The 25,302-nt window shown below is 35.0% G+C and overlaps 2 protein-coding genes across 12 annotated transcripts in view; one reads left to right on the plus strand and one right to left on the minus strand.

Annotated features, from left to right (window-relative positions):
* On the plus strand, nt 1–6,800 carry LOC147066101 (betaine-homocysteine S-methyltransferase-like). The gene is made up of 6 exons (XM_085955323.1): nt 1–372; nt 2,255–2,410; nt 3,425–3,525; nt 4,362–4,523; nt 5,061–5,272; nt 6,422–6,800. The coding sequence occupies exons 1-6, from the start codon at nt 216–218 to the stop codon at nt 6,579–6,581; spliced, it is 948 nt and encodes a 315-aa protein (XP_085811449.1). The 5' UTR covers nt 1–215; the 3' UTR covers nt 6,582–6,800.
* Nucleotides 6,595–25,302, minus strand: part of RtGEF (Rho-type guanine nucleotide exchange factor) — a 24,161-nt gene continuing 5,453 nt past the window's right edge. For 2 of the 11 annotated variants that reach the window (XR_015071594.1, XR_015071592.1), the window contains exons 5-11: nt 24,184–24,382; nt 23,627–23,848; nt 20,241–20,456; nt 17,287–19,678; nt 14,828–15,113; nt 13,493–13,699; nt 6,595–8,016 (exon numbers count right to left, since the gene is read on the minus strand). Coding sequence is in view for 8 of the 11 variants with exons in the window: in XM_085955315.1 (XP_085811441.1) it covers nt 11,438–11,940; nt 13,493–13,699; nt 14,828–15,116; nt 20,241–20,456; nt 23,627–23,848; nt 24,184–24,382 (1,636 nt within the window). In the remaining 3 variants the exon portion in view is untranslated. Of the gene's footprint in view, nt 8,017–10,419; nt 12,224–13,492; nt 13,700–14,827; nt 15,117–17,286; nt 19,679–20,240; nt 20,457–23,626; nt 23,849–24,183; nt 24,383–25,302 lie in introns of those variants that run through there. The other 9 variants (XM_085955320.1, XM_085955319.1, XM_085955316.1 and 6 more) reach the window with 7 other exon arrangements.

Here is a 25,302-nt window from a genome sequence, read left to right on the forward strand (position 1 = left end):
ACTGACGACAGCTCTTCCAAACTTCTCACGTCAGTCAAATTTTTGAATAATATTGTCAAAAGGTTAAAGTTTATTTAAAATAGCCACATAATCATGAACTTCTTTCATATCATAAGATAAGATTACACAACTATTAAAAATATTGCTTATCTATCTGTTTAAATTACTTGTATCTTGATCTGTCGGTGTCTAGTGTTTTTCTTGTCGGCCTCCAGATGACGTCTGTTGATATCAAAATATTGGACGGGGGGTTTTCTACTCAATTAACTCGTCATGTCGGCGATCGTGTCGATGGAGATCCTCTTTGGACAGCTCGATTCTTAGCTACAGACCCAGAGGCAATATTCAAAACCCATCTCGACTTTTTAAAATGTAAGTCCATATTATTTCTAAGTTTGTTTAAAAAAGGCGGCATTTGGACGAAATTCAAAACTTTTCATCACAGCGCGTCAAATTAATTAATCGATTATTAACATAAGCGTGTTTTCGTAATTATTTAAAATTGTGAGAGCCTACTTCTTTCAAACCTATGGGATCCATTATAACATACAACTAGGATTGCATGTTAGCCATTCGCCCCCCAACCCTACAGTACACATCAAACACCCTCTCCCTGGATCCAAAGACTATTATTATGACCATTTTACCCACTAACTTAGGATAAGAACCTGAATGACTTTCTCTTAACCAAACTTTAATGATTCTTAACCTTTTTGTTTTGACGGAATCCCTGAAGCGCTTTATGAAATCTCAGAGAACCTCTACCTAGCAGAGACATAATAAGGTCCAAAGGGGTTAATTATTGCCTAATAACTATAATCAAGCGGTGATACGTTTAGTGAAAATACCGATCCTTACTATTATCGTCTCAAATTTGATGTAAATTTATTATATTTTATGATATTTTAAACAGATACTTATACTAAACAAATGTGATATACACAGCCATAAATATTGACAGTCCGCAGGTGAAAAATGGTAATTTTCCATTACCTACTGGACAGATTAATGGAACACATTTAACCTGTTATATGCCGGGAGTTTTTGTATGGCCGTGCATGAAGGGCCGCGATTTTCTTTTAAAAAATAAAACCTAATAAATATATATTTTTTGGCATTAAATTAATAGTAGTATATCATATAGACTTACCAAATAAATGCACTATTTGTCATCTGCTTCGCCATTTATTAAAAAAATCAAAACCAAATATTTCACAAAACGTCAGGGTTGTCACAAAACTTACACACGATTATAAAACCATCATAAAAGAAATAAACTATAAAATCACAATATTCCAGTATTCCACCCGTAAAACAAAGTTAGGTTAGCAATGCAAATATCACGAGACAACTGACTGATATTGTCAACACGTGTGTGTCAACCCTGCTGAGCGACACATATCGGTAACGTGACGAAGCTATTTTAAAACAGAAAAATGTTTGTGCAAATACGAAAATATTACACCATGATTCCAAGAGATGTTGCTGTGTATACCATATGTTTGAATTATTAAAATAATTGTCATTGGATAGTAAAAATAGGTGTCAAAGTGGACCGTATATATACGGTCATTTACTATGGCCGGCACTGCACCCACGGAATTGCAGACCGTATATATACGGTCGTGGCATCTAACCGGTTAACAATACTGCTACAATACCGTCCTAAGAATAATTTGATAATTTAATAATAACGATAATTACTATTATGCTATTTGGCAAAGATATCAAAATGTTTAATAATTTGAGTCACTTAGTCGACAAACCCGCTCTGGGCGATTTTTCAGTAAAATTAGTTTTGAATGTACGTTATCGATAGGTCTATCAGCCTATTGACAGGTGTGAATTTTAAATTCCACCCAGTTTCGTCAAAAAATCAAAATGAATATCGACGTCGAGTCCACTCTAGGATAAATAACAGATTACTAAATCCGCTCTACATAGCTGACCAATAATAGCAATTCAAACCATGATTTTTGCATACGTTTAAATCGCTATACAAACGTCACCGCTACTAGCATCAACATCATCGTAAATGCACAAAAGTTTTTCTCGAAACTCAAAAAGGGAGGGTTTAGCGACTAAGTGACTCATTTAATAAAGATTTCAAGTTATACTTTTATCACAAGCTTGTGGAACACTGTTCAGAATAACTACTCTAAACTAAATTGAAGAAATGTTTATCTTATAAATTTGAAACCACTATTTTGTACTTGTCTTAAATTTGTATTTTTAATAAAATTATTATTTCCAGGTGGTTCCGATATGATTGAAACATGTACATATCAAGCGTCTATCAGTGGATTTATGCAGTACCTAAATGTATCCAGAGAAGATTCGCTGCTACTCATAAGGAAAGCTGCAGAACTAGCCAACAGAGCTAAAGAAACTTACCTCAAAGACTTCCCTGGTAAGATACTCTTGAAGTATTTTTAATTGTTTTTTTTATAAACCTAGTTGGAACACAAAGCTAAATGCACACACTCATGTACACTTGTGTAAAAATAAATTACACAACTATAAATACCGCTCAAATGATATATTATCATATCATAAAAGTATTAATACCTTTTGACCTATACCATGGCATCAATACTTATTCTTTCGATATGACAGCCCTATGCATAAGCGCGTGTTTTCACCATGACATCTATATGAAAGAGTAGCTTTTTAAATAATCCTTATAAGAACTCTCCCATTGAAATTATGTTGTAGTATTACAATATACATAAGTACTGCTTACATATTATTGTCAATTTACATTAAAATAATAATCCAGGGACTACATACTCGAAACTATTTTACAACGTTTTTCTTAGGTCGTATTCTTATTTGTCCGGTGGTTGTTTGTCCAGTACAAATCTTGCAATCGATTTTTAACTAACTTCCCAACTAGCTAGACATTTGAAACTTTTTTATACTTTTAGCCATCTTTAAGTAGAATTGAATTCATTTTTAGTTAATTCTGTTTTGTATGAAAAGTTATTTCGATACCATTATTGGTTGCTAGGGTCTAGCAACTAAATTATTAAATAATATATACGTGTGCTACTATGGAAATCAATATGAAATGACATTTCATTATTCAGTATTTCTATCAAGTACAAATTTTTTTGATCGTTTAAGCTAGTCAAGTCAAGTTTATATTATGATTCAACAGAAAATTTAAAAACGTATATAAAAAGTTCTTTTTATCTCGTAATTATTTATAATTTAAATTTTACTCTTTCAAATCAATACACTTTAAGTGTATTTTACATACACGTACATAATATATTTATATGAAATATATACCTACTTACCTACTTTTATAATAATTAATGCAAATGTTTTAATATTATTTCAGTAAGTAGATATATTTATTAATTAATATATTAATTATATTGATGTTTTTCTCATAATCATAAATCTTAATTACCATTAGATGCTAAACCCATCATTGTTGGATCAATCGGACCCTATGGCGCTGTCCTTCATGATGGCTCCGAATACACTGGCAGCTACGCAGACAAAATTTCAATTGAGGTAAAAAAAACTACTTAACTTTTATATCTAATCTGTTCAGAACACCGCCCATACATCCTTCGTAAACAACCATTTTTTGTATAAGCATTGGATGGAAAACATGTAAAACATCGGAAATAGCGATGCATGGTCTTGTAAAATGTTGTCTCAATTAAAATGCGTAAATTTATACGATGTGGACTGTTCACACTTAATTTGATAGCAAAGTGTGGACACGAGTTTCAGACGGATGATTGTTCACGTGCATTTAGATTTCAGCGGCCAAAGCTTACAAACCATTGTATAATTTGTTTGCAGGCATAAATGTAAATGTTACATTAATAATATCTTATCAAATTATTATTTTTTTATTTAATATAAAATATACATAATATGGTATAAGAAAAAAAGTTGGACTGAGTGGGACTAGAACTCACGTCTTTCACTTTCCGAGTGCTTCGTCTCTTAGCTATCGATCCATCTGATTCATGCGAATCTCCAACTCACCCATTCACTCCAACATTTTTTTTAGAATTTTTCTAATACATATTTTTCTGAGGTTTATCAAAACAATATCTTATCAAACGTATTATTATCTTCTTTGGCACAGTAATATTTTTACATATAGAGGTAGCCATCTAAGTATGCACTGGAATAATATTAATTTAATATTTTTACTTTTAAACAAAGGAAGATAAAAATACTGCCACAATAGATACACACAATATTATTATCTTTCTTAATTATGTCCAATGAAGAAATGGCTTGTTTAGTGAGACACCACCAGGATTTTTAAGTAAATGGATGAACACCAAAATAAGTAATAGGTATTGACAGTATATTCATTTTTGTTACAGGAGTTAGTGGAATGGCACAAGCCACGTATTACCGAATTGATTGATGCGGGCATAACTACATTTGCATTTGAAACAATACCCTGTCTAAAAGAAGGCGAAGCACTGGCATCCATTTTAAAGGAATATCCAAACATTAAAGCTTGGCTTTCTTTCAGCTGTAAGGTGAACGATTTATTTTTATCCATTTGTACTTTTATTTTATTCTAATATATTCAATAAAAGTGATTTTGTCTAATTAAGCATTCTATGTACCTTTACTGAAAATAATTAAGAAGGTATGTATACTTCATATTCATAAATATGTATCCATCTATTATTATGAATGAATTATTTATGTATTAAGATAATTTCATTATTAATGTTTGTACGCAAATGTATGTAATACTATTATGATACTCACACCGCTAACACAAAAAATCGTTAAAGGACTTTCCGTACACATGGCAATATAAATAATTGTTGTAGGCAATGTGCATTACTATTTAATCTAATAATGTATTTAATCTATTTATGTAATGGTTAGGAAACGGGATTTTTTTGAATTCTACAATTTTTGAGTTATGTAACAGCTGTGAAAAAAATTTGAGAATTAATATTTTCATTTCAAAATCATAAGGGAGTGTAGTAGTAGGTACATATTAGAAATATGTATCTAGTGCTGTTTGCTGAAAAATTATGTTTATTCTTATTTTATTCTAGGATGACAAATCTTTGGTGCACGGCGAAAACTTTCAAGAAGTCGCCATCCATTGTTACAAAATGAATCCTCAGCAAATTTTAGGTGTCGGGGTGAACTGTATTAATCCAACTTATGTCCACAATCTCTTCAGCGGCCTCAACAAGGATCCTAATGGTGATATAATTCCACTGGTTGTCTATCCTAACAGTGGTGAAAAATATGAAGACAAAGGGTTAGTAAAATTTTTTGCTGTAATCCAGAATATCGATACACACAACATATTGAGATAAACCCTGCTCTATAGTAAAACTTTACTTTGTTCATCTATCGACGTATAATTTGGAGTTCCTCTAAGAGTTGCTATATTAAAATATTGTTTGTAATGCATCTTTGGTGTAGGTACACAAGAAAACCTCATTAATTCGATTTACAAAATGTATGCCATTTATTTAGTTTTCATTAGTGATTTCGAATAAAGCGTGTACTGGCGTTACTACTAATCTAAGAAAAAGATAATGACTAATTTTGCCAGATTTTTTGATTTATTATTTTTAATATTCATTGGGTCAAAAACAATCATGAACACCAGATGATTTATAATGGTAGATCCGTACATATATTAATACAAATGAATATCATTTGATCTAATTTTATGCGAGGTAATCAGGCAGAGGCGTATCGGTGTAGAAAAAAGTTAATAAGTTATAAAGCATATTTAGTGACATAAACAGGATTCAAACGTATAACTGCTGTGTATGAAGAAAATATTAAGAATTTTATTCCCATCATCCTTTTTACTGCCGGTAGGTGTATGTATGGCGGGTACCTTGCATGCCGTGAATTTTATTGAAAAAATAAAAAATAAAATCAATTTACGTTTCAAGTGGTAAAAATGAATTCTGTTTCAATTTGTTCTGTGTCAATTGTCGTGTGTTCAACATGTTACATATTTTTTGTATGTTTAAAATAATTGATTTACGTTAGTAAAATCCTGTTTGTATGAGCGGCGTTTCGTTCACGGAAAAGTTCATTGCAGTCATGGGCAGCCATCCGGTTAATGCAGTTTTTCCCACGGACATGGTGCATAAAATGTCATTATTTTCATAGCAACCATATAATATATTATAATTTTGAATGTTTTGGCTCGACTTCAAACACTAAAAACATTGATAAACATAAAAAAATATCTTTTTTTTTAAATAGTATACTTTGGATCATGAACAAAAATTCAATTTGATAATGATTTAAATAATAATTATGAAGGTTTCTATTGTATTGACAATGACAATTAATTCAAGAAACAGCTTATTGAAATCAACTACAAAATACTATTATCAAATGTTTCTATTAGTTACTTAGTTATGTCCTTTTCTCATTGCAGTTGGCAAGCTCAGGAATATATTCCACCGTTGGAGACATTTGTGGATGATTGGTTGAATCTCGGCGTTCGATACATCGGTGGCTGTTGCAGGACTTACGCAGAACAGATAACCCTTGTCAAAGCGGCTGTTCAAAAATGGCAAAAGGAATCGAGAAACTAATAAAATTCGTTGTAAAATTATTCACATTTTTATTAGAAACAAATATTAATCAGTGTTATGTTTTATTTGGTGTTTTTTTTTCGATTCCTGCCTGACATACCTCACAGAATCGTGGACCATTGTAATTTTTTCCACAATAAACTGTTAAATGTTTAGATCTAAATGCTATTTTTTGTAATTTATAACAGTTAAAAATAAAATACAAAATCGATTTTACAACCACTTTACTCATTAGTCTACACCTACAACCTACAGCATAATATAATTAATATTTTTGGTTTGACTGCTTAAATCATAATAATAATATTAACACCTTTTCGAAATGGGTGTTCACGAATAAGTATAGGTATGTATTGGATTGGCTAATTTATTGCAGTTTAATTTTCAACTGTCCAATGTAAAAAAAATAAGTACCTATTGAATTTTGAAATTTGCAACAATTATAGGTACTAAAAAAAATAATCATTAATTTATTCGATTAGGTACAATAATTAATACACAATATTAACGGGAAAAATATGATTACATACTGGGTATCAATAATTTATATTATTCTTTATTAACCCAATGCTTACGGGCCGCACAAAATTGTGTTTTTGCTAATTACTTTTCAAATGCAAATTAACACGTTAATTACAAAATTAATTAAAAGGGCTCGTAAGCATTGTGTTAAATGATTTTATTTAAAATGATTATTTAAAATCAACAAAAACTATTCAGAAGTTTACTTCAGTTGCTTTTAGGAAGTTAGTGTAATGAATAAATTCATATTATAGTGTAACTTAAAATAGGTATTCTTTTGGATAAATTACATATAATAAAAAAAAATATATGACATTCAGCTAATAAGATTTTGTACACTAGCACATTTTTAAGGCGTGCAAAATAATGTAAGCTTGTAAATAATTAAATTGTCTACTATCACTATATCAAAACCTTCTATTAGAGAAGAAATATACAAAATAATTAACGTCGCCGTTTTTATAACTATAAATCATCAGTCTCGTGTAACATACTAAAAAATAATCAATATATTCAATCGTGACAGAAGCACACAAGTTTTATAATAATGTAAATTGTTTAAAAAAATAGTTCAAAACATGAACAGGATATTTAGTGGCATTGCAAATTGGTCTAAATTCTTTATTGTTGAAACGGATAGATATCAAAATTAGTCAGCAATTGCTTTCTTTGGCGTTGCGCAGAATAGCGCTATTGGGTTGCAGTGCGGCCACACTCAGAGTCCTCTCCTGTCGCTCGTCGTCCAGCTGGGCACGCAGCGTCTTGATCTCCCCTCTGAGCAGACGCACGTCCTCCCGCAGGTGGAAGAGGGTGGGCCAAGGGCTGGGCTGGCCTCGAACCGAGCTGTGCAGCGGCAGGGAGGGCGACCGCACCAACCACTTATCCGTCCCTCCCGTCAACTCATCCTCAAAATCTGACCCGCACACCACATCGAAAGTTAAAAGAAAATGTCAAAAATTAGTTACTTCTGCGTTAAGGGTATTAAAATAATAAATTTTCAAATGTTTCCAACACCCCACCGTTACCAACATTAGTCAGCATGTACATTTATTGTCTGATTTTTTTATTTCACATGGAGTCTGTAAATTTCAACTGTGTAGGTTCCTATTTAAATCACATATGAAGCCACGGCTACTGGACACAAACTACAAACAAAGGGATGTCATTTCATACAAGTCATTTTTTTTACTACGTATTGAATTAAACAGTAAAATTACCCATTACAACCCTTCCCAATTTCTACGATTCAAAAGAGTTTTACAGCAGGGATGGCGAACCTATGACATGCAGACCGTTTTTGTGTGACATGCGGGCAAAGTTTTAATTTTGTATAGAGAAGTTGAATAGGATCTTTTAAAATACAAATTAAACATGGACTTGTAGTGCAAGAAATATGAACATCTCTGATAATCATTCAATTGGATCAGATTCGAAAATTTGGAAATGGAGTTAGTTGAAATTCAAAGTTTCATCTGAAAAAATACATTTGTGCAACTTAATTTATACATAGATATTAACCATCTTTTGAATTGTTGAAGAAGGCGGTAAAGTAACGTTATTGGAGAATGTAATTTTTAAATTAATGGAACTCATTGCCTGATAATGTATTAATCCAATGAAAAAATAGGCAACTGCTTTTTTGAGATTATTTGGGTCAAAATATTATTATGTTTAGTATAGATATACTAATATAATCAAGATATTTACTTAATTTAAGTACTGTATTCCAATATTCACTATTTTTTATACTGTAATGAGCTTATTCCAAATGATTTATATCAACTATTTTCATTGATGAACTACAGTATAACCTCGTTTTTATGTGCCCGGAATTCACATTTTCCCGGCAATTGCGTGTAATTTTTTCAGTCCCGATGTATTTCAGTATATTTAATACCCGCATTTACGTTTTTCTTTACCGCGATTTACGTCGGAAATATTCAAAATATGCGAGTTACTCGCACTTGACAATGATTGGGTCGTGACATTCGAATGGCATAAGGAGGGAAAACTCCATGTCTTTAGAGCGGCGCACGGTGATTGGTCGGCGAGTGACGCTGTGATTGGCCCAAGTTCGGTGCATAACAAGGTGATTGGTCCATTGGTCGCCATCTTTTCTTTCAAATGGATGGATAGATCGTTTTAAGAAGAGGCACAATGTGGTCTACAGATCAATTTGCGGAGAATCGCTAAGTGTTGATTTGGACATTGCTGAAGATTGGAAGCAGACAGATGTGCCTACATTAATTGCAAAAATGCAACAAACTAATATACATGATTTTTTTAATAAAAAATAAAAAAATTTTCAATAAAAATTTTAATTGAATGTTGTTTTTTAATAAAACGTTATTTTTTCAGAAACATAAAATTTAAATGTTCTTTTTTTCAATACCCCCCTTTTACATTTTCCTTCCAATTAGGTTTTTTTTTCAGTCCCTTAAAAAACGTAAAATAGAATGAAAGATATCGCCTCGGTAAGGATTTAACTGCAGCATGTATAGGATTAAGTCTCTAATTGTAAACCGAAAATATCGATATTGGACAAACAAAAAAGTTACACTAAATATTATATTTTTGTGTAAATTTATAAAATATGATAGCTAATCTTTTTTAGTAAATTTACAATAAACTATTGTATAAAAACTCATATTTATTCAGATTCATATTTATTTTAAGAATTTGACTGTACCTACTTTGACACATATTATGTAGAAAAAAGTTTGCCATCCCTGGTACCCGGCTAAGTTTACAAGTGACCTGCAACTAGAAATCAATAAATAAGGCATACAGATATTATATTCTCTCTCTTTTATGCATATAGTGAGAATTGATCCTACTTGAAAAATAGAATATGTCTTATTTGTTGCATTTTAGTTGTAAGTCATGGACAACCCGTGACCCCTTGTATAATATTTGTAATTATAGAATAATTAACATGTTTTTGCTTGTTGACTAACATCATTTTGGCAGTTTTGCACTACTGATTCCAGCCAGCGGACCAAAATAGGCATCTCATACATATAATGATAACTCACTGCAATATTTGTGTTACTACATACAATATATCGAGAAATATCAGTAGCACAATACAGACACAGTTGATGTTTTCCTATTACAATAGTTGACAACCAAACCGGAACCGTAAGACTTTTAACTATGTCGTTCACAACCGCTTGACAATACTGATGACTTTTCTGTTTCTACCCATGACCAATGAAAAGTTTTACCAATACCAACAATTCAACGACAGGAAAAAAGCCCGGAAGCAATAGGAAGAGGACAGAAGCGAGCATGCATCAATTTAAAGACATGATGTAATCATTATAACAGTACTTTATTAAATGTTAATAATTTCTCTACACAATATCTGTGAAAATTATAGTACATACATACACAGAGAGTAAAAATACAACTTGATCAAAATGAATAATAACAATAATAATTATTCATTTGTTAAAGAATATATTATAATATGTACAAAGGTCTCGATACAATATAGATCCTCTGCAACCGTACGAAACAATAAAATTCTTTTATATAATAAAAAACAGTCAACAGGACTAGATGATGAAGACAATAAAATCGATTATGAATACTTATTCAAAATATCTGCACTCGCTCAAAAGTAAGACAGAGATAGAACATCTTACATGTTTACAAAACTTTTAAATATTTTTGAAAACATTAACACTGTCTTAAAAGCTTATCTTTAAAATGAAGCCATCTCAAATTTATTCTCAAATCAACAATACATCATTACGAATGCTATAACTATTAAGTGTTCTATAATCTTCAATAATATAAATAGCTATTAAATCACCAGCCCGCTACATAATATTACAATGAAAAAATATATGTATCACTCGTCGAGTAAACAGTCTAAGAGTAAATAAGGCTTACTTTTTGGCACGTCATCCATCCGAGTTCGCAAACTTCAGACCCGCACAGAGGGTGACAATATAAATGTTTAAAAAATATTCTCGTTTAAAATTATTCCCATCGATAAATGAACAAAAAATAAATACAATACAGAGTTAAACTGTTAACATCTAGTGAGATTAGTTTCCAAAACAGCACAAGGGGTCAGTCGAAAATCGGTTATTAGGAGGGTTAAACGAAACACGGCATCACAATAAGCATGCTCTTCGCAAAATTAGAAACTAAGATAATACTGTTAGAATAAGATCAAACAAACCACACGAGGGGCGAAAGAGGAAAACCGTCAAGAGGAAAGTCTACACACCGCATCCAAGCACACCGAGGCGACACATGTTTAAACGGCTAAAACAAAAACCAAAACCAAACCGAGCGCACACGCGAAAGGCGGACGGAAGCTAATCGAAGTGGTGAGTCTTCCGGAGCTGCTTCACGAAGGAGCCGCAGCACCAGGCCGAGGCAGAGGGCAGCGAGGGCGCCCGCAGCGGCAACAGCACGGCGCCTCGACCCCCGCGCTGCCCCTCCCCTCCCCCACCCCCACCCAGGAAAGGGCTGGACGCCCTCCGGGAGGGAGTCACGTCCAAGAGAGGAGCCGAGCGGCGGAGCGGACTATCGCTGTCGCAGCGGCCCAGCTCCGCCACCGACGGGTTGGAGCGGTTTAATTTGCGTTCGGTCAGAAGCTTTTTAGTCTCTGGCACCCGATGGGCGCATACATAGTCCGCGGGGAGGGCGCTGCGGTTGCGGCGCACTTTGCGGCCCCCCTCGCTCTTCACGTTCAGGGGTTTCAGATGGTAGCACACGTCCGACTCCGAAATGCGCTTTGAATGCGAATTAGTGTTAGCGTTATTAGCAGTGTGTGCGTGTGTTGGTACGTTACCGCACGAAAGCCGGCCGCGGTCCGCTGCCGAGGGCATCGAGAACCGCCGCATGGAACAAAACAATTCGAGTTCAATTCTTTTGATTCCGGTTTGCCGGGGAAACCTACCGCGCCTCTAGGCTGCTGTGGAAATATCACAAGTCATAAAACACAATCGCGCGATCGAATAGACGTCGGTCGGTGGAGAATCGCGACCGTTCAGATCACGGTTGCAGCGATCATTCGAGAAACCAACTGAAAATTCCGTGTCTTGATTTGCTGTGACGCCGTCTCGCCGACTCCGATACCTCCAGGGGGATATTTGGAACTATTTCACCCAATAAAAAAGGTTAGTACAGTCTATTCAAACATAGTTTAAATTCGGAAGCGGCATGACTGTTATGAATCAAATAAACATAATATTATTACCTACGATAGCACCCGGATCATACATAATATGGTTTATTACTTTATCTATAACTGATTTCAAATATAACTGAGAATTTTATTATTATTAATTCCTAACGTATTTATACCATTAATTAAGTGAAACTTATTTTCATGAGTCAAAAATCTAGCAAAAATATGTATATATTCATATTTTGTGCAACTTAACTTATCAAAAATATAAAGCGGTGAAATAATAAAATATAATGCACAACTAATAAAGAACTATGTGTATGTAAATCAATAAAACTATTTTGATGACAAGCCAGCATTTAACAGATCACATGTCATCACATGTGATAATCCCATGGTAAACAGCAGAAAGCCTTATATCAAATGAACAAAATTAATATTAAACAAATTATCTCAGATATTAAATTAAGTAACTATTTGAAAATAATTCCAATACTGAAATACCCAATCAATGTATCAGCTGAGAACGAAGCCCCTTTATAATAAAACTATAATTATTATGTACATCTAGTATAGTGTAAAATTTATAATTCAGAGTTCTTTAATGTGTGCAATATAATAAACGTGAAGTCCATCACCCGTCATTCAAAGACAACAACAAACTAACATATCCCATAGTTTACCCGTTATCATAATAACCCAAATACAAACTAAGATAATATTCAACCAAACCACGCAAAAGAAAAACAATACATACATCCCAAAAGTGATCACAATAAAAACATCAGCAAAATTTGCCTGTACGTAGACAATACTATCTTTTGATTTCTTAATTTTCCTAGAAGGCAGTTATTATTTTGAGGCTTGTAGAATTTTGAATCTTTTCTAGATATTTCGAAAATTTCATAGATGTGAAAATAATATTTCAAAAATTTTGACCAACATACATAAATTATTTATTATCTTTGATACTTTTTATTAACTTTACAACCTCCAAAAAGAGGTAAAATAAACGATATTTGTTATATTATTATTACATAATATTATTATGTATAAATATAATAAAAATTGTAAACATTCTCCACAAGTTTAAAGCATATTATTATTATGCAAGTTTGTTATAAAAATTCAAAAGGTAATATGAAAATATCTCAAAGCTATGTGTATTAATATTGAAGCTGCCTGTCTCATAAAATATTAACGTAATAATATGTATGTATCTACATTCTGGACTCACCGGAGTTGACGGTATTGCGGGACCGTACCGAGGTACAGTAAGCTTCGATGACTCGCAAGATGAGACCGTCTTCTTCATAGGAGTTGGCTTTCCGCTGGACGGGGGAATAGGGATGAGCGGGACCCGTTCCTTCCTCGCTTCCGCCAAACACGTTCGATGGCAGCGGACGTAGCGGGGCGGCGGGTCTTAGATTTTTTACATTCCAGCCTGCCATCAGTTTTTAACAACGCACATATTATGTATTATCATTTACAGCTTCATATAGTGGCAATATTCTTTCTAATAATGTCATTATGGCAACAATAAGTTATTATCTATGGGGTTAGCATCTTAAAACTGCTCAGCAAGAGTCAAAGTCTCAACAAAGTTGCAACAAATTTTTTGACCATTATAGTGATTGAAAAATATATAAGTACTAAAACCAAAGAATCTGGAGAATAGAAAATAGGAGTCTTATACACATTTCATATTAAGAATTTTGAAGGCAGTTCGATTTTTGAAATAAGCAATTATACCTACAGACCTACTAACTTACCTGTAGAATGGCCAAAAATGGAACTACCAACTACCATAAGACGCCATTTTGGAAATTTCATTTGAATATGTCAGATTTTGTTCAGTTATGAGTCTTGATTGGGTATATTTTCGACAGTGGCTCCCCCATCCCATTATTCAGATAAGTTTGTAGGTCTGTAATATGGTTGTATTGGTAACAAGTTCATTATTTTCGTTTTCTATTAGCAGCCCCAAAAACAAAATGGCCACATGCGTTCTAGTTAGAAGTCTGTTGCTTTGATTATATAATTTACATATGCATTTCTTGGTGTTTACATGATTAAAAATAATGGTCAATGCTATCGGCTGCCTACATAAAATTGATAAGGGAGTATCTTTACACAGGTAATTTATAGCTAAGATTTTTATTCTAATAGTATTAATATTAAGATTTTTATATTCAAATGTTTGCTTTGATACGGTTATATGAAACGTCAAATTGAAGTTAAATTTAATTATACACTAGCCAATCTTATACATATAAGTATTCAAGGCATATTTTGGCCAATATCTGCACGTAGAATCATGCATGTAATTAACTAATTGGGTGAATCTGAAATTTTAGAACCTGCGATGCGAAGTCACTTATAGCTAACTTAATCAGTAGATCAAAGATCCTTTTTTTGCTTCAATACCATAGTCATACGATATGAATTATCATAACAGATTCGTAAAGTCATATTTGAAAGATTGCGGTAATTATGTAGTCATGAGGACTGACTAGCATTCTGAAAACATTGTACATATTTTGACTATTATTTTCTTTCAAATGAACAGTACCTTCAAACTTGCTATTCATATTGAATCGCTCGGCAAACTCAAAAGCGGTGATATTGGGGGGTATAGATGATGCTGAGGTGAGTCTAGAGGGGCCGACGGGCGGCATGGCATGGGCGGAGAGGGCATCGCACGACGACTGCTGCCACTTGGAGTTGTCGCTCTGCGGCTGATGGTGATGATGCTGTGACACTTGACTGTAGCTGAGGTGATTGTTGAACGAATGAGATCGCTTATGATTGGTTGCCGTCCCGCCCCCTACGTTGTTTACCGGTATCTCTGTCGACATCTGCTGATAAAAATAAGACAGTTATATTCCCATACGATTAATTCAAACTTTGGGTCGACCTCACGCATGCGTTTATTCCTACAAATATCGACTCTTTTACGTGTGGTACACCAAAATTGTAGGTATCACGGCTCGAATAGTAAAAAATTAAAAACACCCTACCACGTGGGCTCGAGCCAATAACCTTTCGATCTGCAATGGAATGTTCTACCGCTGAGCTATATATCCCTAGGCTTAGATTGTGCCACAAATACGTTCTGTTATACTTTGTTATGTACATGAAAATGTGAAAAATAGAGTAAAAAGAGTTGCAATATTGTCATTTTAATTAAGATTATATTTATTTTTTAGATGAGAAAATAGAATAATGTAAAACTCGAATACATTATCAATATCAAAAAATTCATTTGTCAAAAAAATGTCACATCTACTGAATGAATCAAATGATATGCAGATAGATAAGACGTGTGACAGTACGTACACATAATGATACTCATTTCATATTTATCGTACCCACCTTGTCTCAGATATTCATATGCATCAATCAACGCATCGTTTTGAGCCAGCCTATTATTTAGACATTGATAAATACAGTACACATTACAGATTTTTCATAATTAAATTAAACATACAAATGCGGTAAATAACACCATAAATAATATCATAAATGTTCAGATACATGTGTATTTATTCAGTTTTATTGTATTCCAATAATTTTATACTAAATATGTAAATACAAAATGAAACTTTCTCTGTTCACGTGAAGTATTTATGTAGGTACTACACCAGGGATGGCAATCCTTTTTACGTACGCGTACCAAAATTTGCCAAATAATATATTTCAACTGTCCGACGTGAGAAGCAGTTTTTTTATGGCAAAAAATTAAGAACCATTAAAAAAGTTAAGAATTCTATTACAAAGATTTAAAAATTACAATTGTCATGTATTGATATTCTATCTTTCACAGTATTTCTAGCCGAAGGCATATCTTTTATTCTATGAATATTTTTTTCCTTGTTTTCAAATTACTCAGAGATTGTGGAAGCATTTAAACCAATCTTTCATATTATATTCTCCATCACTGAGCGGTTTTCCATTTTTAGAGACTATGTTTGAGGTAAAATAACAAGCAGTTATTATATTTGAATAACTGCCGATAATTAATTTCATAAGGTTTGTTGATTGTATATTTTTATGTTTAATTCCCTGATCCTAAGGACCTACCTATGCATTCATATATTTACATTAAACGTAATTATTATTCCTTAAAATCATTTGTCTGCAATTTTTTATAGAATGCGATTATATTCATTATTTATGCATGAATTTCGTCATTTCCGTACCTAAACATAATATGAAAAACCGAAGAAAATACGCATGGCTATATCGTCATTATTTTTTAATATTATACATAAGTAGACCTACTTAAGTATATATTTCTTTGTAAAACTTTTTCATAAAAAAATCATTTTTTAAACATACTTATATAAAATAGTGATATTTCTTTTCTCTTCAAAATGAAACATTCGCGTGCCATGCAAAATCATCTCTGCCATAGGTTCGCCACCCCTGTACTACACACTATGATTACCGAATGAATGGCTTACATACAATGTATAAAATTGCATTGCTAATACTTTTGATAACATTTTTACACTGCTTAAAGGTGTAAATGCAATGGAGTTAGTATTGATAAAAATATGTAGACAAAAAAACATTTTCTATAATGTAAAAAAATGTTAAATAATCGTTATGCTATGTTGTAGTGAGAATGATAAAAATGGAGCTATTTTCACTTTATTAAGATTAGTGATGTCTAGTTTTTAGTTCCATTATAATCTCAGACAACACACAAAGTATATACAATAATTTGAATGAATGGCTACAATCTCAAACAAGTTAGATACACGGTTGAGCTTTTGAATGTTTGCCATAAGATGATTGCATGTGGGGTTTTAGGGAAATTAATTTAAAAGTTAGTAAGGTATAAATGTCAGGCAAGGATGATCAAACAACAAAAGCACTGAATTCAATAATTAATGCTGCAAACACAAGAATAATAATTATTTAAATATGTACAAAACAACTCATCGCATGAAAATCTGCGGCACGGGCAAGATAGATTTGTCAGTAAAAAAAACAAACACAGTGCTTGTGAAAATGTATCCTTGCCTGAAGTGATGACGGTTATGGGCAACTTGGCTTTCATCCACCAATGGGCATACATATCGGATCGGTACAATATGTGATGACCCGAATTAGCATTCTTCGCCAAGTACTTTTTGGCTAAATCTTCACTTTTCGACCTGGCGCGCCTCTCTGCCTGGGTCACGTCTCCGGATTTTTTTCTCATGGTGACATTTGCCGATTCCACTTGCATATCCCTACTGCGACTCTCGGTATTCCTGCTCAGCCTCGTAATTTCTATCCGTTCTTCCGGAGCTCCGCTCCTCTCCGGTGCGAGGTCTTCCCGATATATTCTCATATGATAATGCTTACTAGGTTTGGATTTATTTAAAATGCTTATATCGGGAGTACTGTACCCGTGGTTTACTGCGGCCTGTCGAACATTTCGCGGATCAGCATTGTGCCTGCTCGGTTTCCTATACAATTGTGGTTTTTCATTTTGACGACTATCACTAGCCTGTCCCGGTTCAACATTCGCGTGATGATACTGCTTACATTCTGAAGCCTTAGGAGGGTACGGAATGCTGTCCATAAAACTCGCCGTAACGGAAGTATTCGCCGAATCTAAATTGCCAGTTGTCATATTTTCTGAAGTGACACTAGGCTGGCAAGACGTTCGAGGTGTCGAAAAAGGTGAGGTGCACGGGCATTGGTCTTCAAAATTTGCCGCTTCGACTTCAGAAAGGGTGAGATTATTTCTCATGTAGCTCAATTTACTTATTTCGCCAGTAGACATGCTATAATCGTTATATAAATTCTGAGAAAACGATGCACCGTGCAAGGATTGAGTTTCGGAAGGAGTATAAAGCGAGTCCGCCCTGTTGTGATTCTCCGGGGAGGCGAGATTACAGCTGCCCGCAACTCCGGAGTCCGATGACCTAGGACTGTGACATCTCGATCTGTTACAACAGGCACAATTAGTTTCCCCACTGTCAAAATCGGCTTCAGGGGCATTCATATAATGACAGCTGACACAATTTCTCGGTTCACTTGTCATATTTGGGCTTTCAACAGGAGGCGCCGAATGCTCTTTAATTTGCCCAACATCTACAGATTTTGATGAAGACCTTCGAATTTTTTTATCAGAATTGATGGAATGCCTTACAAAAGAAGATTTTCTCAGAGGAGGAGCATTTATCGTGTCAATGTCAGAATCGTTATTTTTAAACATCGGCGGGGGATCAAGTATCATCCTTATTACAGTATCCTGACTTATGTCACTACATGTTGATTCAGACGTAGAAAGGGCATGTAAGAACAGAGAAGGCGGTTCTAAATTGAACATTACATTTGCTGGTATATCAGGAATGCCTCCATCTTCGACCGATGATGATGCAGGGTCCCTACTCAAACCTTTTCTGAATTTGTTTGATTCCCTTTTATTTGGCACTGCAACATTGGTATCATTAGGTTTAGCGAGTGAAGTAACACTGCATGATTGAGTGTGTACCCCCACTGAAGTCAACGAAGAATCGTTAAACCTGTCGGCGACGAATTTTGTCGGACAGCTCTGCCTCATCAGATTAATGTGACTGAACTTCTCATACCCCATCGATTCAATTGCCAAATTTTGATCTAAATTCACCAAATCCTCACATGCCATGTACGGCTTTGAATTGGAGCAGTCGAAACTTGAATTATCCGATCCCTCCGAATATTGATTAATAAATGCCAAAGGCGTTTTAAGAGAATTGCTATCGGCACCATCAGGCGATAAATCTTGCATTATTCGAATTAGCGGACACGCGTTATCCGTAATGTCCGGGGAGAACTGTTCTTTGATTTGATCGACACCCATAAATATTTCATGGGTACAGTCTACGATACGAATGTCACTCGGTATGTTATCAGTTTTGCCACTTTCATTCGTATCAGAACCGTTGTTGTAGTATCTAATATATCCGAATGGGTTACTTTTGCGAGTGCCTTCAGCTGAAGAAATACTTTTTTGGCTACCTAGATCTATAGCGTCCTGTCTCGCAATTTTCCCATTGCCCGATGTCTCGGGTTCAGACAGACAATATTCTTTACCGCTGGCGGAACTTTCACTTTCTTCTTCACTATCGCTGTCTGAATCGTCGCTTTCGAGTCCCCCGTGCTCGTTGATCCTCAATTTGACTTGGCTAGTATGCCGATGACGAAATTTTACAGTAGTCATATCGGGCGGAGTCCCTGACTGTATATACAACAGCTGTTTCAATATAGCTCGGGTTATTATTCTGAGCCTGACGAGCTTGGCGAAATATTTAGAGAGAGCCGCGTACGGGGAGGCAGACGGGTAAGTAGAAGGTGGCATCGTCACGTGGTAAAGACTATCCCGGGGATTTCTTGCCTTGGGAAAGGTCAACGACCCACGGCCGGATGAGCAGACAGAATCCTGCTTTCCAAAAACCGATATTTAAATTAAACATAAAAAGGTAGTAAAATTAAAAAAGAGTTCCTTCTGTGTGACAGTCATTACATATATCGCAAAACTGTATCTTGGGAATAATGTTATATATTTCATTATGAAGTTGACAGTCAAAATAATTCTTGTTATGAATATTAGTGAAATCAAAATTATAGAAGAATGAATCTATTCTGTGAACATGTATTTTATTTTTGTTTAGGTACCTAATGCATATGACAATTCCTATAAAACTTTTAGCTCAGCCATTACACATGATTTCGAGACCGCATTTTGCCGCAAATAAATTAAGATTATTTTATATGAAGTTCAATATGTTATCTGTATTCATTATGAACAAGAGTATATCAATGCCTCCGTGTCAAAAACATTAGATATGGCAGTCTCTTTTTCACCATATTAAATCACCAAGGTATATTTCACCCTCACATAGTATTCAGTTGATATTTCAGAGACTCTTTTATGACTGCACAATTCAAATCAAAATTTCAATACATATCTACATATGACATTAAATTAGCTCAGAACTTACATGTGATGGAGATTGCGGTTGACTCCTCCCAGTGAGAACGATGTTCTCTGAGTTGGAGTGCTGCTGAAGAAGGCTGACCCATTTCTGGGCGTCCGCGTTGCTTTGACACACGGCGACAATGGTTTCAATGAGCGGACCGCTGATCTCGAATGCGTTCTTCCTCGTCTCGTTATCATCCAACTTGGATACTTGTATGCCGGATAAATGTAAACTTCCCTGAAAGCACACATACGGATGTAACCAGAGCTGTCGAGCCTCTACACTTTCTAATGGTTTGGTTCCAATGAAAAAAATCGCAATACATAGTTTCAGTTCTAACAAAACAAAATTCAGAACCCCAGTTCCAGGGGGTTCGATTTCGGTTTTTTTTAAATAAAATGCAATCCTACTCTGGATGAAGGAACCTTTGAATATCTTTTCAAAAATTTGTGATTTTGAATTTTAAAATAAATAAATACTTACATTTTTGTAAACGTGGCTAAAAATTCATTGAATGTTTATTAATCAAAATAGTTCATTGTCGTAAAAAATTAAATTTTATTTTGTGAAAATTTTATAGATAAGGTAGGGTGGTACAAGAGCGCGCAGTGTGCAAGAGTACGCATTCGATTTAAACTTGCCACATTTGACATTGGCTAATAAATTCAGTCGCTAGATGCTAGCGTCAAGTGTTGACGTGTGGTTGTCACGAGCTGTGTGTATCAAGGCGATTATTTACGATTCCAGGTAACAAAATAGTTTTCTTATTATTTCTATTACAAATCTACTTAATTAGCTGTCACACGACAAAATTTTGATAGTTTGCCCTAGATGGCGATAGTAGTATGTTTTTAACGAAATGTTCGCCCGCTGTGCATGAGTGCGCTGGGACGAAATGTGCAAGAGTACGCGCGCACTCTTGCACAATACGTTAATTGCTACTATTATTATTGTTTACTGTTTTGATTTCAGAATGTCCAGACGACCGAGAAAAACAGAGGAAGAATGTTGATCCGATTATCGTGGAGGAAGCCAGAAGACTCCTACAAGAAGGAAAGAGTCAGAGATACGTCGCGAAGTTGTTGGGGATGGCAGAGTCAACCCTAAGGAAGAGACTTCACCAAAAAAACGTACCACAATCGCTGGGTTGGTTCAAATGCACTTTTAGCGTCGACATGGAAAAGGAGCTATTCGACCACATCCAAATTCTAGACGGAATGTTTTTTTGAATAACAGCTAAGAACTTGCGATAAAAATAAGAAAAAAATAATATTTTTCACCAATTTAGTAAGGATACTAAAGTGACTGGAAAAGACTGGCTTAGGGGATATCTGAAAAGGCATCCTACCTTATCACTAGGGCAACCCACATCAACCAGCTTAGCCAGAGCCATGGGTTTCAATAAACCTCAGGTGGATCGATTCTACAGAAACGTGGCAGAATTACTTGACAAATACAAGTTTCCTCCGCATAACATCTACAATATGGATGAGTCAGGATTTTCTACCGTGCCCAATAAACCACCCAAAGTCTTGTCGACTAAAGGCAAGCGGTGCGTAAACAAAATTTCGAGCGCTGAAAGAGGACAGATTGTGACTTTGGTCTGCGCAATGAGTGCTGGTGGACACTTTGTTCCACCCGCTTTCATATTCAAGCGCAAACGAATGAATCCCGATTTTCTAGTAAGAGCACCACCATTGTCAATTGGCATGATTTCGGATAGCAGCTTTATAACTACCCAACTGTTTATAAACTGACTTTCGCATTTCAAGGACCATGTGAAGCCAACTAAAGAACATCCAGTCCTACTGATTCTAGACAATCATTCTACCCATTGCGCTTTGACCGCTGTTAACTTTTGTCGTCAAAACAACATATTCCTCCTCTCGATCCCCTCACACAGCAGCCACAAACTCCAGCCGCTGGACAGATGCTTTTCCGCCCCACTAAAAAAAATTTATGCCGTTGAATGTGAAAATTGGTTGAGAAATCATCCAGGGAGAGCGATGACAACTCATCAAATTGCAACAATATTTACACCTGTATATACCAGAGCAGCTACGATGACTAATGCTACCGAAGGGTTCAGGGTGACAGGAATCTGTACATTAAACAATAACCTTTTCTCGGATAACCAATTTCTGGCTAGCTGTGTGACAGAGAGGCCTCTAGTTCCAGAAAACAATTTGGTACAGCCAATTCAACACACTACTCCACCCATTTTTACTGCCACTGTATTACAGGACTCACTTCAACAGACTGCAGTGATGGAGAGATCACTTCTTCCAATAGAAACTGAACTTTGGGAGCAGGCGAGAAGAATGGTGTCTACAGCTTTGACTGACGCATCAGCCCAACCGGCCATACCGTCAACTTCCTACGTTACTCTCATAAACCTTTCTCTTTTACCGAAGTCATCTGTTCCGAGAGTTACATCGAAGAGGGCAAAGAAATCGGAGATTCTTAGCAGTTCTCCGTACAAACATAAATTAGAAGAAGATGAAGCAATTAGAAATACTAAGCCGAAGAAGAAGCTTGCGCATTTAAATAAAATGTTAAAAAAATCACAGCTTGCTCCAAAGAAGGTCTGGATATGCCCAGCTTGCGGAGAAATATTTAAGGAGCCAATGGTGGTGGACTGGATTCAGTGTAAAATATGCCAAGAATGGTGGCACGAGAGATGCACTGGTTATTTGGGATCCGGGGATTTTATTTGTGATCTTTGCCACTGATTATCCCATCATATACTGTGTGCGCACTCGTGTACACCCTCCTACGCACTCTTGTGCTGCAGGGTACACACGAGTGCACACATTGAGTTTTTTTACTTTTTTTATTATGTGTTGTAATAGGTGAGAGTTAGAAGTGTCGTATTTTTTCTTGTAACAGCTAGATAACCAAGAGTTGAAATAAACTTATTTTTCTTGTCCTAAAATGTATAGTTTTATTTGCACAAATTCTGAAACCCAAAACTGCGCGCTCTTGTACCACCCTACCCTACCCTACATAATAATATTAACAAACAGGCGTGTGTTTTTTACTAGGAACACATAAACAGGCCTTTGATTTATATTGTCCATCCCGGTCTAATATTTTCATACCTAGGGTGTGGAAATGCCCACATCACTACTAATATTATTATTTTTGAACAACTGGCGGTCAAAAATATGGTTTTATCAAAAAAATATATAAATAAAGTACAGCATAATATGCACTAATAAACAAAGGATACCTATTTAACTTGGGAGTCATACACAGAGGTGATTGATCAGATTTAGTATTTTATCTCATTTAATCTGTTTAATGAGGTGTTTTTCTGGATCATCGGAATATTTCATACAAAACGTTAGTGGCTCTCAACTGAACAGTGTAGAGGTATACCTAATGTAATTTAAACATGAAACTACCTCATAAACGAAGGCACTCATTCTTCGGCTGACGGATAGAATGAGCAGTTCTGCGGGAAACAGTACAAGGTACCGATCGGCATGCGTGTCCCCGAGTGCCACCCCGCCCATGTGAAGCACTTCTCCCAGGGACGCCAGATCTCCTCCTCTCCATCCTCGGACGGCCCCTGTCACCACCTGTAGTTCTAATTCTTTTTGCCGTCTCGTCGCAGCGCATGTTGACTGTTGTGAATGTTTCAACATATTAATTAACAATTAAAAAATGTGAAATTTATAAGTTACCTGATAAACAGCTTTGCTATTTTCTATATGGCTCTAAATCATGTAATCATGGCATGCATAATATCATGGCATTGTGATAAGAGAAATTTAAGTAAATTACCTTATGATACCTATGTTCAAATAACATTTTTCAATTTCCAAACTAAATTGAATAAAAACATATTTTGTGCTTTTGACAATAAGTGAAAATACTATGGCACGACATACATAGTTGTTTTTTTGTTGTTAGGAAAAAAACAATAAACTGTGTAAGTGAAATGAATAAATAAACTCACTGCAATATCCTTGTAAACGACAACCGCACGATGCGTGTCCCCTCGGTCAGGGTGTGACTCCACCACGTGTCTGCCGAGTTCCTGAAGCATGGCCGCGTATTTGTGAAGGCGTCGGAAAGGTTTGCTGAGACCGGTCGTCAGCACTAATAAGCCGGGACACACTGCACCGCAACGCTCCATGAAGGCGTTTAACTCGTCTCTAGCAATCGAAAGATAAACAAATACATGGCAAATCACACGCCTTAAGCCAATTTCTGAGGGTACTATAGCCATAGTTTTCTTGAAGAAATGAAATGTATTTCATATTACAATGTAACTAAAGTATGAATCATTCCTCTATTTTTTCTCACAAATATTTCATCTAAAAAATAAATAACAATTTATTCTAAATGAGCGAAACATGTTCGGGTAAAATTATCTTGAATCCGAATGAAAAAATCTGTTAAGAAACCTTGTCAGGAAGCAGCCAAGATGCACAACGGATTGTAGAGCTAGTGATGAGGACTTATATCCCGAAAACATAATAATTACACATTTCAAAGGCATCGACCAGTTCATTGATTGCTTGACAAAAATACATCAAAAGATGCCAATAACTTCTCTCTTCATCTTTCTAAATGATGCCGTACAGTTACCGCAATCACAATTTTCCAATACAATGTATCTTAGTCAATTGAACACTTTCTGACAAAAAAGAATAGTGTTCTATGACTTTTTCATCAATTAAATATAAATAGTAGGTCGTGTTATCTTAGTGTCAATAAGGTTAGATATTTAAATCTGAAAGACACATAATATGTACATAGATTTCATTTAATAGTAGCCCGTTAAATGTGAGATGTTTACGCATTGTAAGTCCGATTTTCTTTTGAACCACTAAACATGAATCTCTCCCTCTATAATATGCATCACGTGGCCGGCCCATTTGAGGCGTTGAGTTTTGATAAATATGATGACATCAGGATCAAAGTTTTTAGAACTCATAATTGTAACGTCACCAGACGCTATCCTCGAACACAGGATGAATGATTTTACAGTTGAATATTCATGTAGGGTAGCACAATACAAGTATAAACATGTTTTAGGCAGACAGATTTTCGTGTTTCTTGACAACTGGGA

The sequence above is a fragment of the Rhyacophila brunnea genome, unplaced genomic scaffold (assembly GCF_057557595.1).
Source record: "Rhyacophila brunnea isolate RB1 unplaced genomic scaffold, BYU_Rbru_1.0 scaffold_5, whole genome shotgun sequence".
Classification (NCBI taxonomy): Eukaryota; Metazoa; Arthropoda; class Insecta; order Trichoptera; family Rhyacophilidae; genus Rhyacophila; species Rhyacophila brunnea.

Excerpts from the sequence above, each read along its gene's own strand:
- LOC147066101 (XM_085955323.1), top strand. The coding sequence starts at position 216 with ATGACGTCTGTTGATATCAAAATATTGGACGGGGGGTTTTCTACTCAA. Across the intron at positions 3,526-4,361 it reads CAGACAAAATTTCAATTGAG|GAGTTAGTGGAATGGCACAA; the intron begins GTAAAAAAAACT and ends TTTTTGTTACAG. Across the intron at positions 5,273-6,421 it reads GAAAAATATGAAGACAAAGG|TTGGCAAGCTCAGGAATATA; the intron begins GTTAGTAAAATT and ends TTCTCATTGCAG.